Below are 14311 nucleotides of genomic sequence, written 5' to 3'. Positions count from 1 at the left end.
ACCAGCCCTCCAGGACGAACTTTGGACACCCCTGGTATAGGTGAATTGGGTAGGCTAAATTGTCTGTAGTGTGTGAGTGTATGGATGTTTCCCAGAGATGGGTTGCAGATGATAGGGCATCCACTGCGTAAAACATGTGCTGGATAAGTTGGCAGTTCATTCTGCTGTGGCGACCTCAGATTAATAAAGGGAAAAACCGAAAAGAAAATGAATGAATGAATGTAATCAGCAAGTTATTGTCATTAAATCATTTCATTTTAAAGTATCCTGGGATTTCTTTTGATTGAACATCAACACTTAATTGCTCCATATTGCAATACAAGACAATCACATAATAGCAACCCATATAGCAAAATTTCTCTGGCCTAGATCTGTCCTACACAATCAGCTTTTGCTTGGCCCACATGCCGCAGTCAGTTATGGTGCATGATTGCACCAAGCCTGGCTTCCAGTCAAGGTCCAAACATGGACCATATCTGGGCCAAGTCTCAACAAAGTTAATAACCCATAACTGGGCCTGAACTAGGCCAGATATGTTGGTGCATCATGACAGCAATGAATTTGATAAACCCAAGAAGCTTTATGCTTTGGGCACGCTATCTATGGGCATACGTTTTCTCGAAGCGAACTGAATGGAACTCAAAAAAATAATTTAAATGTATTTTAAAAGTAAGTCAAAACAGGCTAAATGTTCATTCCCCTCATAAAATATTTTTTACATCTTGGTCAAATACTATATTTGATAATTGGCCCAAGTATTTAGTACCACCTATAAGACTGTGCCACCTCTGTCAAACTCGGGCCATGTTTGGCCCACATGCTGTATGCCAGTACCAGATGGATGCCTGCTGTGCCAGCTTTATGCCAAATCTGGGCCAGAATTCTTTGCTACCTGAAAAAGCTCTCCCACATTTTTAGCTATTAAGCCATTTTTGGTATAAGATTGCAGAAGGATGGTTTAAGAAGAATGGCCAGGAAGTTTGACCAGAAGATTAATGGTCGTGCCCAACAGAGCCTGGTTTCTTTCAAGGTTTTTTCCACTTCATTTCGTCAATTGGTATTTAGAAAAAAAGTTTTTTCCTTGCCACTGTTGCCACTGGCGTGCTTGGTTAAGGACTTGTGGAGCTGTGCATCGATGAATTTGCTCTTCACTTTGAACTTTTAGCAGTGAAATTTAACTGAATTACACTGAACTTCAACTCTGAAATCTGGAATTTACTAGAACTAGCTGCTTTGACACGACCTACATTGTAAAAGTGCTACATAAACAAACATGAATTGAATTTATATTGAATTGATATTGATAACTTTATATTGAATTGATACATTTTTTGTCATTTGGCAGAACTAAAGTTCAAACCGCTGTAGTTAAATCCCATCTTTACAAATGAACTCATTTACTGGGAAATGTACTTATTAAATAACTTAATCTTTCTAAAATATCAGCTAATATTGAAATACATCATCTCTTCAGTATGTTTTTAAAATTAAATATAAATTAGAATACATAAGAAATATAGAGAAACTAGAAAACAAAACATAAACGAATAATTAATGATAATCAAAATGAAATGAAACAATTAAAACAGTTCAAGCTGTAATTTTAATTTTATGCTCCACCACTAGGGGGTGCAGTTGGTCAGTGTAATGGTTCTGGAGAACTAGAGTCCATCTGACTGTGCTTTTAAATATCATTAGTTTAAATATTAATAAAATTGTTCCTACTTCTCTCATTTGTGTCAGAGCAGCATGTCTTACATTAATTTCACTCGTATACGCCCAGAAGCTGCAACAAATGACCTGGTGTTAGCCCCCTGAAGCACTGTGCAAATGCCACCTTTAATGACACCAGGTTTGTGTGGGGCTCTTGCGTGCACACATTCCACGTCAAGTGGCTCTTCTAATTACAGTTCAAGATAAATTAAACATAGGCTTCTGTGCATGGCTGTCTGCCCCTCTGCGAGAGTTCATTCTTTTCTGTCCACCCAGGCATACAAGTGACTCCAAAAGCTTCATTCAGCACAGCATGCAGTGCATACAGTTACATTTTCGCTAAATGAGAAAGGCATGAGGTGCTGATCAGAGGACGGCTTTGGCTCACTCTTACAAATGAAACTGACAGCTAGGGATGAAAGAAAAGGTCAAAGAATTCAGATCTTTTTTTGAGGGCAAACTGTCCTAATGCTTGGTGCTCCAAGCGAGCATTATAGGAAAATCAGATATGGGATCTCATTCTTTCATCCTCTTTTCTAATAACAAAATTGCTGAGTAAAGTTATACATTTATGCATTGGATGTTTCTGACCCCACTTTGACTAAAACATCTCCCAATGTGTCATCTAGATGAGACTGATGTTAAACCTATGCAGTCAGGCACATTTTTTGGGAATGCAGAAAGCTAAAACTGTTCTGAAAAGCAGTAAATTACACATTCCATTGGACAACACTATACCTCTTTGGTACGGAATTGAACAAGACTTACAATATATCTAATATGAGGTTTGGCATCATATCTTAGTTTTCAAACCTGCATTTTGTTCAACTGGATACAATCAAGGTGTCCAACATTTTTAAAAATTGAAATACTATGGATGGTTCTAGTCCTCTGATTGCTTCAGAGTTTTATGGAGAGAAGATTTTTTTCTACTCATTTCTAAACAAAATAGTTTTAATAACTCCTTTTTAATAACTGATTTATTTTATCTTTGCCATGATGACAGTAAATAATATTTGACTAGATATTTTTGAAGACACTTTTACAGCTTAAAGTAACAATTAAAGGTTTAACTAGGTTGATTAGGTTAACTATAGGCAGGTTAGGGAAATTAGGCAAGTTATTGTATAACAGTGGTTTGTTCTGTATACTTTCATAAAAAAGAGGCTAAATTTTGATCTTAAAATTCTTTTTAAAAACATTAAAATCTGCTTTTATTCTAGTCAAAATAAAACAAATAAGAATTTCTCCAGAAGAAAAAAAATAATGGCTAATAATTCTGTTATCGAGACTTTAGGAAAAAGGGAAAAAAAGAAAAACAAATTGTGTGACTGATGTAGGCAGCAGGTAACATGGTGGCTCAGTGGTTAGCACTGTCACCTCACAGCAAGAAGGTCGCTGGTTCGGGCTGGGTTGGTTGACATTTCTGTGTGAAGTTTGCATCCAGGCGTCTGCTGTGTAAAACATAATCTGGATAAGTTGGCAGTTCATTCTGCTGTGGCAACCTCTAATAAAAAAAAGTGACTAAGCCAAAGGAAAATGAATGAAGAAATGATAATGGCAGCCAGAAGAGAGAAAAACACTCATGCTCCCATACATGCTGAATTACAAACACCTTGCATAAACGCAAATTTTTAATTTTTTTGGTAATTTGATGCAAATGATAAAAAACATACATAAATACTTGTACATACTTGTACATATGCTTTTATTTTAAATCAAAATACTAAAAACCTTTTCAAGGCTTCACACCTAGCTGATTATTGATTATAAAGCTTGTTGGGCATGCTGTCCTGGCAGAGAGCCCTGAGCTCTTAAGAACCTCAGTACCGTTGCAAGGCGAGAGGGGAGTTTGAGCTCAGGTAGATCTCGAGAACTCCCATGCTGTAGCTGCTAATGATTGAGTGATTGCTCTTACGACACAACGACTTACTAAGAGCATGTCTATGGTGCTGATTTGGATTAGTCAATTAACTTATGTTGCATGTTTTTTGATGGATGGGAGTAAACCGGAGTACCTGGGGGAAACCCACATGAGCACAGGGAGAGCGTGTAAACTTGGCACAGAAATGTCAGCTGCCTTCAGGATTAGAACCAGTGACGTTTTTGCTGTGAGGCAACAGTGCTAACCACTGGGCACCGTTCCACCCATCTAGGAAAGGAGGAGGAGTAGGGGTGGAAGAGGGGATTCTTCAACACGAAGATGGCTGTCATATGAAACTTAGGGTATTTAAAGTGGCTTAGGAATCGTCTGATTGGTGAATCATAAGTTGGATAATGCGGGGCCGGCTGCAAGCAATCATATGCAAGTGATCCTCTCGAAATTAATTTATAAATAAACTTCACTTTGCTATCTAAAAAGCTGATGACTGTTAAACAAGTCATAACAGTCTGTTGAAAACAGTTCATTTTCGACTGTACACATAGTCACAGCTGGACTTTTTTGTTACTGTTTCCTCAGATTTTTGTATTTTTATTTTGTAAATATTCGTATTACATTTCAATGCTTTTTGTTACTGCTTGTTTTCATTGGTATCCTTGTATTTATTTATTTTTTTATTCTTAATATAAATGAACAAAGAATAAAAAATAAAAAAAAGATCTCAGATGCTGCACAGCACAGAAAAGGGTCTGATTTGCATTATGCATATCATCAGGTCTCATGTGTTAAAGGGGTCTTTTGATACATGTTATAACTTGACATATTGAGTTTAGTAAGTTGGTAATGTTTTGCTGTTTGGGCATAAACAACATCTGAAGCTATGACGCTCAATGTTCAATGTAAAGAGAGATCTTTTCTTTTTCATTATTCACAAGCGCTTCAACACTTAGCTTGTGGGGATTGCAGTGAACATCTTCCTGGATGCTTCTCTGTTCTTATTTGTGCATCCACATTTCCTCTCCTCACTTCTTTTGCTTGAGTATACAACTCCACCCAATTCATGATTCGAGGGAAGGATGCAAGGAAAAGATGCAAGGAGGACAGAGGAATTGAATCAAGTGAAAAGATTGCCTCGCTTCCTTTAACGTCACTTGAACGCGTCTTCATTTAATGAAAACTGTACATCACTGATTTTGTGTGCACGTGTATATTCTCGAATATTTCAGATAATTATTTACATTACAAAGATTCAATCTTTACAAAACACCATGTTTGTCTGTATTTCTTATTTTACTTATGATTAACAATGAATTATTCACTGTTATTAACTGCTTTTTCTTGTGCTAGAAAGTATTATAAAAAATTTCACAGGAGCTGTGAAAACTAACCACATTTACAATTAGTTTATGCTTAATCTTTACATTAGTGTGTGTTTGATTATTCAACGGTAGTTAGAGATTATTGGCGCAGATGTGAAAGCGGAGGAGAATTTGCATGCGAATCACGTTTCGTCAATAAAACACTTTCGCAAAGGATCCACCTGTGTATGCTCACTCATGCCTCCTCAGGAAGCCTCCTCTTTCCTCGCTTCCTCACGGTGCAATTAGAGAACTGAGACATCTTACAAGATGGCTGAGCTCGATCGGTTTCCAGGTTGTAAGAGGGATGATGGAGGAGTGAGGAAACAAGAATGGATTTTAAGAAGCACCCATTGTGTATTTCAGGGGGACGAGCTTTATAAAACCAGGAGTGATTTTAGTAGAATGGAAATGGAAAAGTTAGATAAAGTAAAAAAAAATAAAAATAAAACAATCAAGTCTCTGAAAACAGCTGTTTAACCACCCCTTTTAACTTTCTAGGAGTTTAGGGGTGTTTTAAAAAATATACGATAATGACTTTGTAAAATAGAACAACTAACACTGATAAAGTTTGTATCTTAAAAAAAACAACAGAAAATCACATTTAAATAATGTAAAAAAAATCTTTGGCACAGTGTTACTGTAAAGGGAGTCGCATACCGGATGCGCTGCGACACGGTACACACACAACAGTTGCAAGTATCGCACACCAGACACACACACATTCGGATGTTATTTCATATGAAACTATTCAGAACTGATCTGTGGCATGGCAGAAATATGAACAGTGTCTTGAGTCGTAGCTGGGCGCTGCCGACTTATGGAGCCGGTGTGCGTACCCTGATAGAAATCAATGTTAAGAAATGTAAAATGCATGGCACTGCATTGTGAGGAGCATCACAGAACAGCCCATTATTTCAGCAGTCAGAATGACCACTGTGGCCATACTAGTAGTTACAATTTTGCAGTTCCATTGTTAAAATGTAAAATGACTCTAGTACTTTAATTTGTAAGTCACCCCGGCTCAACTTATCAACTCAAGTTCATGGGGGAAATTTAAGGTTTACTGTAGTTGTTGTCACCATTGTCATGATGCAAGAGGTTAAGTATATCAGTAACATTTTACAATAACAGTACTACTAAATAAGGATGTACTAATATTTAAATGGACATTATTGTTAACTAACGTAGAGTTAGGGTATGCGCTAATCAAGAACTTTAATTACAACATGTGTAATGTGTTTATGTGTGAATAACAACTTTGTTAATTACTTGTTAGTCCATGTTTGTTAAATATTGTATTAATTAACATTTTAGCTTTAGCTAAATGTAACCAACATGAACTCAAGACCTGTTTATGTATCTTTATTACATGACTTTACAAGGAGGTCATTATCCTTAATTTAATTTTAACTATGAATGAATATCATTGCATATATGTATAAATATTTGTTACCATGCTAAATCTCTCATAAAGTTGTCATGACAGAAGTATAACAACATTTGTCACACGTCAATAAGTTTAGCATTTTCAGCACCATTTTCATTTTAATAACACTTTCACATCTAAGGGTTCACATCTTTGTAAAAGTTATATTTCTACTTACATTACAAACATTTTTATGAGACACATACAACATCTATAATGTGATCACATGCTAATTAAGTTAAATTAATGGTGTCTGAGTCTGCTCCTTAAGGCTGATTGTCCCTGCGTACTTTACTGTAGATCAAGTCGAAATTTAACTCCTGTAATGTTTAACACTTAAAGCTCACAGTTTTGCACATATAGCGAAGGACAAGCTATCTGCCTTTAAGGACGAGCTATCTGCCTTTAAGGTTGGATTTCATTATTTATTTTGGATCACGAAAGTAAAATTTATCTACCTAAAAGATTATGCTGCCTCCCGGTGGTAAATGCAGTCGTACAGTTGATGGGTACTAATTAGTAGTTAAGTAATTTATTTCCCTAATTTGGCAACCATGAATTGGCTTGCATTTCCATTCAGTAAAAAAATAAAGTTAGTGTTCCATTTGGGATGACACTAAACTCTACTCTACACAGTTAAGGATAAAAGTGCATAAGTATATTTTGTATAAGTGCATTGTGTATATAGTGTGTAATTTGGGACTACAACGAGCACTAACTCCAAATTAAAGGTTCCAAAAGAGCGGTGACACAGAATAACCATTTTTGGTTCTAAAAGTAGCCTTTCAGTCAATAGTTCTTAAAGGGGTCAATCATTTAGGGTTCTCTTTTAATGATCTAGGTGCAAAGTCTAAAGTGCATCGCACAAGAGCATTAAGGGCGTGTCCGAAGAATGAGCCTCCTCTTAACGGACTCTTTATTTTCTCTTTACTTTCACTCCTTACTTTACTCCTTTACTTGGATGGATGAGGAAATGGGGTTGTACGCACTCTACTAAGTACATCCATCAACTTACATATTTAATTTAGTGGAAGTGCAACGATTTGTTTCAAAACTATTTCTAAATTCAGTTCTAATTTCCAGCAAACAAATAAATTAACAATAATAATGAAAAACCGTATATCCAGACAGGAGTGCTGAAGCAAGGTGGAGCTCAACTGTGCCAGACAGTTTCCCTCCATGACTGAGTTTAGAAATCCCTGATTTAAATGTTCATTTAATGTTACCATAGAAACATACGGTTGTTAATCTGATGTGTTCTTGCAGTCTAAATAAAGCTTTGGTTTTCAATTAATCACAAGAGGCTTTAATATCTGATCATAATGCTAATTATACACAAGTCAGATGCGTTTTCTCATTTGTAAGCATTTAGAGACTTATTTTAATATGATCATATTGAAAGCCACATTATGAATAATTCATGAATAGTTGCACTTTTGCCCTTTGAGAGACTAGCTGAAGATTAAAATCAAGAGGATCGCTTTTCATTGGAAAAAAGGGGGCAGCATGACTATTCCCAGAGGCCTTGTATTAAATATGTGACAGTGAACCTGCTATGTGCCAATTATATTACACTGCATCACTTTACCATTTACATGCTATTAGTCAAAGCATTCAAAAATATGCTACAGTGACTGCAAGGTCTTCCTTCAAAAAACTGTGGCACATCACAATGAAATAAGCTGGCTAACATTGCAAATACCTTTTAGCTTGACCGTTCCTTTATAACACGCATGATTTCACTACCTCTGAATATTTGATGAATATTAAATAAGCACCTGTCAATCCCATGTGGTTGAGCTCCATCGCAGAGCTGGGATGAATCTGGATTTGCCACGTCTGGAGATTGATGGGACTGTCTTTTTAAGCCATCCACACAGGGAAGAGACTCTAGCGCAGGTTTATTGCAGCACTTCCGCAAATCCTCAGACATGGCAGTCGGTTTGGATTCATCGCAGAGGACATTATGAACACTTGATATCTGTTATGAAAGAAAAAGAACAACGAATGAGTCACTCCAGCTGAATTTCAAGACAAAATAAATGACATCAGAGTTCTGTTGCATTTCCTCCGTGTGCTCCACTCGCAAACATAAAGTAAAACCTCCTCCCATTATTTTATTTATTGGTAGTTTGATATAACTGCTGCATTTATATCAATTACCTTCAAAACTGAAAAGAGCAGCTTTGATTAGCAGCAATATATGACTGCTGGCATTGATATGAAGTACAGAGAGAAATGCAAGATTCACTCAAGGACCAAGTCTAGACCAGGCCATACAAATAAATAAATTCTGAGTTAAAGGATACAGTAAATCCATACGAAGTAAGCAGTCATTATTATGTTTTCATCCTCGCTACCTCCCCCAAAACAACATCATTTTATTTTTCCTATAATCAGATGTCTTGTGAATTGGAAAAGAAAAACGCCTCTCCAAGTAGACCTGCTAAAATTGTCCTAATAAATTTTATTCATTGTATTTTATTCAACACCGTGTTGCACAGAACACCTCCGCCTCTAAGTCTGACCGTTTCGCTCACCTCTTCAATAATACATTCAGGTTGGGGCCGTAAACAGCATTTTTCAAGCCCGGAATGGGTACGACTGGACAGGACTGATGCTTCTTCAAAGGACAGCCCCAGGAGACTTCCATAATATGCTGACAGCCTATAAATATGACAGAATTTAAATGCATAAGACATTGTAAGCATCTAATTAAAACACTTACAGTATAATGGACTCCAGGCTTCTAAGCAGTAAACACACACATGCTAGCTGCAAATGGACCACATCCTTGTGCTATAGGCATTAGGAGTAATAATAATAAGTAGAAGAGTATAAACAACATGAAGGAAGCATGCTGTATTTCTCAGAAAAGTTATTTTCTCATCCTCATGTTGCTCACAACACTTATTCTCTATAAAAATATAAAAATATAAAAGTCTATAAAAAATTAAAAGTGTTACAATTCAAAGTGACCGTAGAAAGCACTATGGAAATAACAGAGATATGTTCAACATCAATCTATTTTTGCTTGTTTGTATTTTTTGGTCCGACATTGATGTTTCTTAGAAGAGCACTTTAAATGAAACCTTAAATGCACAAATGTTTTCCCGTTCATTATTGCATAACTGGGTCTTTAGAAAGCCAGGCTTATATACAACATCTCTAACTACTATTCTGATATGTTAAAACAATTATTTCCATTATTGCAACTGTCATATTTTGGTGGGTATTATCTGAGGCCAATGTCTAACATACTTTTTCTGTTGGGGAATTGTAAAAGTGTCTCAGACGTGCCATTGATTGTCGTCTACTATGATGCATTATACAAGACAAAACAATAGATTCTTATGTCCTTGAAGATCGCAGTCATTATATATCGCAGCAGCGCATTATGTCAAAAGACTCATGTCAGAATCGAGCTGATATTATGTAGCCCATCCATGGTAATGTAAAGACTGTAAAAATGTTCTGTGGAGGCAGTAATAATGCGTTCTTGAACTGTTTGGAAAGAAAATGCATGAACGTCAGTCCTAAAAGAGTGCTTTTGTAGCAGTTTTAAAAAGTAAAAAACGTAAAGGCGGTATCACCAAAGCTCCAATAATATCAACATTTAGTGTGATGTTTTATGTCTTATGAACATCCACTATGCTTAAAATAGAAATGATCAGATGATCACATTCAGAAATGATCAGAAATGTGCTCCAACGTTAGGCACAACTCAACTCAAGACTTAAAACATATCTGTTTAGCTATGCTACGTCCGGCAGGTTGCACTATTATGTTTTTCTTTTTTATTCTTTTAAAACCTGTTTTAACACATTTTGGTATGTTTTTATTTTCTTAGCTTGTATTTTAAGTTTCTTCTATTCTTGTTTGTGTAAAGCATTACCTATATACCTATACCTACATTTACCTATGTGTATAAAATGTGCTATATAATTAAACTTGCTTTGACTTGTCTTAAAACATAAAATGCTTTGTTATAATCTTTTAATAAAAGGCAATTTTCTTTTTAGCTTAGGTGTTGCTGCTTTTACAGTTTCAGATCCTTGTGTTACTATTATCATTCCTAATAGTTATCATATATTCCAATCCTTTTTGTGCACAGGTTTCCTATCAGCAGCTGCTCCAAAAATCTCTAATTCTTTAATTACAGTCCAGATGATGAGAAATAGGTGCATGTGTAATCAGTGCAGGGGAAGCTGGGAAATGGAGTTCATGAAAGGATCAGTATTTCATTGATGTTGACCTACACTTTTGTATGAAAACTATGGAATTGACAACCCTGGCTCAATGTGTCGAAATGGGTTTATAAAAAAAATCTGGCTTAATGTGTGTGTGTTTTTAAGCGATGCATTACACTACTGGTCAAAAGTTTGGGGTCAGTTTTTTTTATTATCATTAATTTTATTTATTCACTTAAATAAAATTATTCTGTTCATCAGAGCGGCATTTATTAAATATTAAAAAATGTTAAATTGTTAAATACTTATTTATTACTTATTGTATGTAGTCTCAAATAAAATGATTACTCCAGTCATTATTGCTTTTATTATTATTACCATTAATAATAATACTAATAATAATAAATAATATTAATAATAATTAATATTAGAGTGATTTTTGAATGATCATGTAACTCTGAAAACTGGAGTTATGAAACTGAAAATTCATCTTTAAAATCATTTGAATAAATTATTAAATTAACTGATAAACTACTTTTGAACAGCTATTTTATAGTGCAATAACATTTCACAATGTTACAATTTGTACTGCATTTTTGAATAAATAATGCAGCCTTGGTGAGCAGGGGAAGCTTATTTTGAAACATTTTTAAAACCCCAAACTTTGACTGGTAGTTTATAAACTATATGTCCAGTATGTATATTTGTAGCTGTGCAAGAAATGGTATATTTACCCATATCTGTAGGATTTCAAATTCATTTGATTGTTGCAAACATGAGATAGAAACCTCAGAAAAATGTTGGAGCTTCTCATCTGGATTCTCTGTAAAATGACAAGATTTGTAATAAAAAAAAACATAAGTAAACATAAAATGATTGTAAGACTAATTTGTATGATAATTGGGTAATGATAATGATATCATTATTCTAATCATCCTTATCATCATAATCATTTAATCGTCTTTCTGCTACATATTAACAGACAAAACAGACAACAAGCTTGTGTGCTCCCCCACACACCAAGTAAAATAAAGCCATTTAATTAGTAGCTATTGAAAGCTGTGTGGGCAACAGAGAGCAGATTTAGCTCCATGAAAAGCATATGAGTCTGTCATGTTTTGTTTTGACAGTATATCTTGGAATCCTGTTTGTCCCACACAATAGATTAATGCAAGAGCATTCACACAAGTTGATACCAAAAGCAAACATGCAATAAACAATAATGATTATAAGTCTCATTACATTCTGTCAAAGAAGCCTTAAGCTTATACGGCTGCATGTGGTACTTATGCTGGATGGTCTAAAAATAGCAGAAAAGGAAACAATTACACAGTTGCAACTGAAGAATATAGTGCCAAAATGATGTGCCAAATATAGGCGCACTTCCTATCTATTAGTAATGACTTGGCTCAGTTTGACTTGGATTTGATAATTATAAGCAAAAAATAAAATAAAATAATAATCAAAAAGTGATATTTTAACAAAGTAGAGAATTTGAAAATCGTCCTTGAGCCAACAGAGCAGTAAGGGCTTATTATTTTCTCTATTCTTGGAAATACACTATTTGCCATTTTCATCATCTTCCAATTAGAGAGCTTATTATGCTAAATGAATGAAGGCATCCTTGCTGAAAAACAACAGCAATAATAAAACCTCAAGGCTGATGAAATACACAGACCAAGCACTCAAGTATAAGAACACTGTACATTTTAATGCCAGTAAAAGCATTAAATACTCCTTTTCTATTTATATTTAGTAAAAAAAAAAAGTACATATTGCTGAATCATTACTTATCCTAACAACTCAAGTGTGCAGACAATAATATAATAATAAATATGAATATAAAATAAAATGAATAACATTTAAATTATTTAAGAAAGAAAGAAAAACAAAAAGTGTGATGACAAATATAAACATAATGTTTAAAAACAGAAGTAATGTTGGAAAAAAAAAATCCTAGTTTTTCATGCACAGAGTATAAAAATATTCGTCAGTTAGCAGTTTTTTTTTGTTTTGTGATTTATGTTTTTTATTTTTTACCCTTTTATGTATGCTTTTCCAACAACTTTTAACTTTGATAAGTAAGAAAAAAACAACTTTTATTAACATTTTGAGTAGCTTAAGTTCAGTTATATATTGTCTGGGTTGGTGCTGTATCAAACACCAGCCATTTAACCCTGATAGTTCGCTGGAGAACATTCACTTTTACCCAGACCACAGTCCTGTCATGCATAGGCATGGGCCAGTATAGGATTCTGACATAATAACCTTGAATAAAATTATCACGGTAACACGATATTTCGATTACCGGTCTAAATTATATTCTTTTTAAATGTCTTGGTAATAAACAAAAACCTTTTTGCCCTTTGAGCACACTATACTTAATTTTGAGAAATATTTAAAATATTTTGGAGCAAAAACATGACTATAAATAATTTAAATGAAGCAATGACTTCTGCTGTCTTCGGTTCAAAACCACAGATTTCTTTACCGTTTTAAAAAATGTAAAATTAAAATTGTACACATACCTTAGGGACGGTATTACAGAACATTTTGTCAGTTTTAAAACCTTGACTTTTCCAAACCGTGGTATACCTTGAAAATGATTATCGTCCTATACCTAGTCATGCACCACACACTCACACCTGTTCTGGTTCTTCTATGATTACACACACACACAGCTGGGAGCTGCTCAAAGACTAATTACATGGACCAAAAATACAGCACACAAACACACAGACTTTGCTGAGTCTTGTTGTCTTGTAACTAATGATGGTAAAATTAAGCTTTCAGAACCAGTGACCTGTTTAACTCAATTGTACCAGAAAAAGGTTTGTTACTCAAAGCTTTCCAAATCAGAGCTCGATGAGGACCTCTGCTGGTTAATTTGTGGGAAAGCACTGTGTTGCAACTATCAAACGTTCACTACTGACTAAAGCCTCCTTTCCACTGCACACGACAAACGACAAGCGACAGACCGAAAGTCATTCATTTCCAATGGAGAGCAGTCCGGAGCTGCGTGGAGTTCCGATCATCTCATATGCGGAGAAATATAGAAATGATGCGGTTGAAATATTTGAACTCTTGCGACTAGACTGTTTACGACCGGCCGACCGGATGTGATGTATTCCAGTGTTGTACAAGCAGGTCCATGCGTGAGAGATGAGAAATAGGACTTTATTTGGTTATTTTTTGAATTATATAAATTCTATAAAAAAAAAAAAAAAACATATCTGTTCCTAAATGTAAGAAAGTATTAAAAATATATATTTTTTTATGTTGTCTCCACATTCCTTCTAATGTTTGTAGCGGTCTATGAGTTTCTAGTATATATTCATTCATTAAACCATGTAAACGCACAAAGAATAAAGGCTGTTTTGCTTTTGAACTCCTGTATTTCGGACACTGTGAGAACAGCTTCCTTCCCATGGTGCACGACAACATTGAAAATACTGTGCAACTGCCATGAGGGGGCGTATACCGACAGTCGTGTCCAAATATCATGTGCAGTAGAAAGGCGGCTTTACTCATTTAAATAGTACTACAACAACAGTAATATAAGCAAATAACTCAACTACTGTAGTTTTTTTCTTTTTCTTTTTTTACATATAAGGTATGTTACACCACCAATGACTGCATAAAATCCAAGGTATTTAAAAGTATTTACGTTTATTGTATTCCAACCAGTCCTACACCCACACATACATTCCTATGGGGATCGAACCAGCAATGCATGGGA

At 35.0% G+C, this 14311-nt stretch overlaps 2 protein-coding genes across 3 annotated transcripts in view; one reads left to right on the top strand and one right to left on the bottom strand.

Moving 5' to 3' along the window:
• Positions 1–14311, top strand: part of npffr2a (neuropeptide FF receptor 2a) — a 231236-nt gene that overhangs the window by 24996 nt on the left and 191929 nt on the right. The gene's annotated exons all lie outside the window — the stretch shown is intronic.
• The window catches only part of gc (GC vitamin D binding protein), a 45726-nt gene that overhangs the window by 13031 nt on the left and 18384 nt on the right, over positions 1–14311 (bottom strand). For both annotated transcript variants that reach the window (XR_015490116.1, NM_001002568.3), the window contains exons 6-8: positions 11307–11395; positions 8923–9049; positions 8161–8363 (exon numbers count right to left, since the gene is read on the bottom strand). Coding sequence is in view for 1 of the 2 variants with exons in the window: in NM_001002568.3 (NP_001002568.3) it covers positions 8161–8363; positions 8923–9049; positions 11307–11395 (419 nt within the window). In the remaining variant the exon portion in view is untranslated. The remainder of the gene's footprint in view (positions 1–8160; positions 8364–8922; positions 9050–11306; positions 11396–14311) is intronic.

The sequence above is a fragment of the Danio rerio genome, chromosome 5, assembly GCF_052040795.2.
Source record: "Danio rerio strain M-AB ecotype USA chromosome 5, GRCz13ab, whole genome shotgun sequence".
Classification (NCBI taxonomy): Eukaryota; Metazoa; Chordata; class Actinopteri; order Cypriniformes; family Danionidae; genus Danio; species Danio rerio.
The sequence above is the reverse complement of the archived record's forward strand: the minus strand, read 5'-3'. Positions and strand labels throughout refer to the sequence as shown.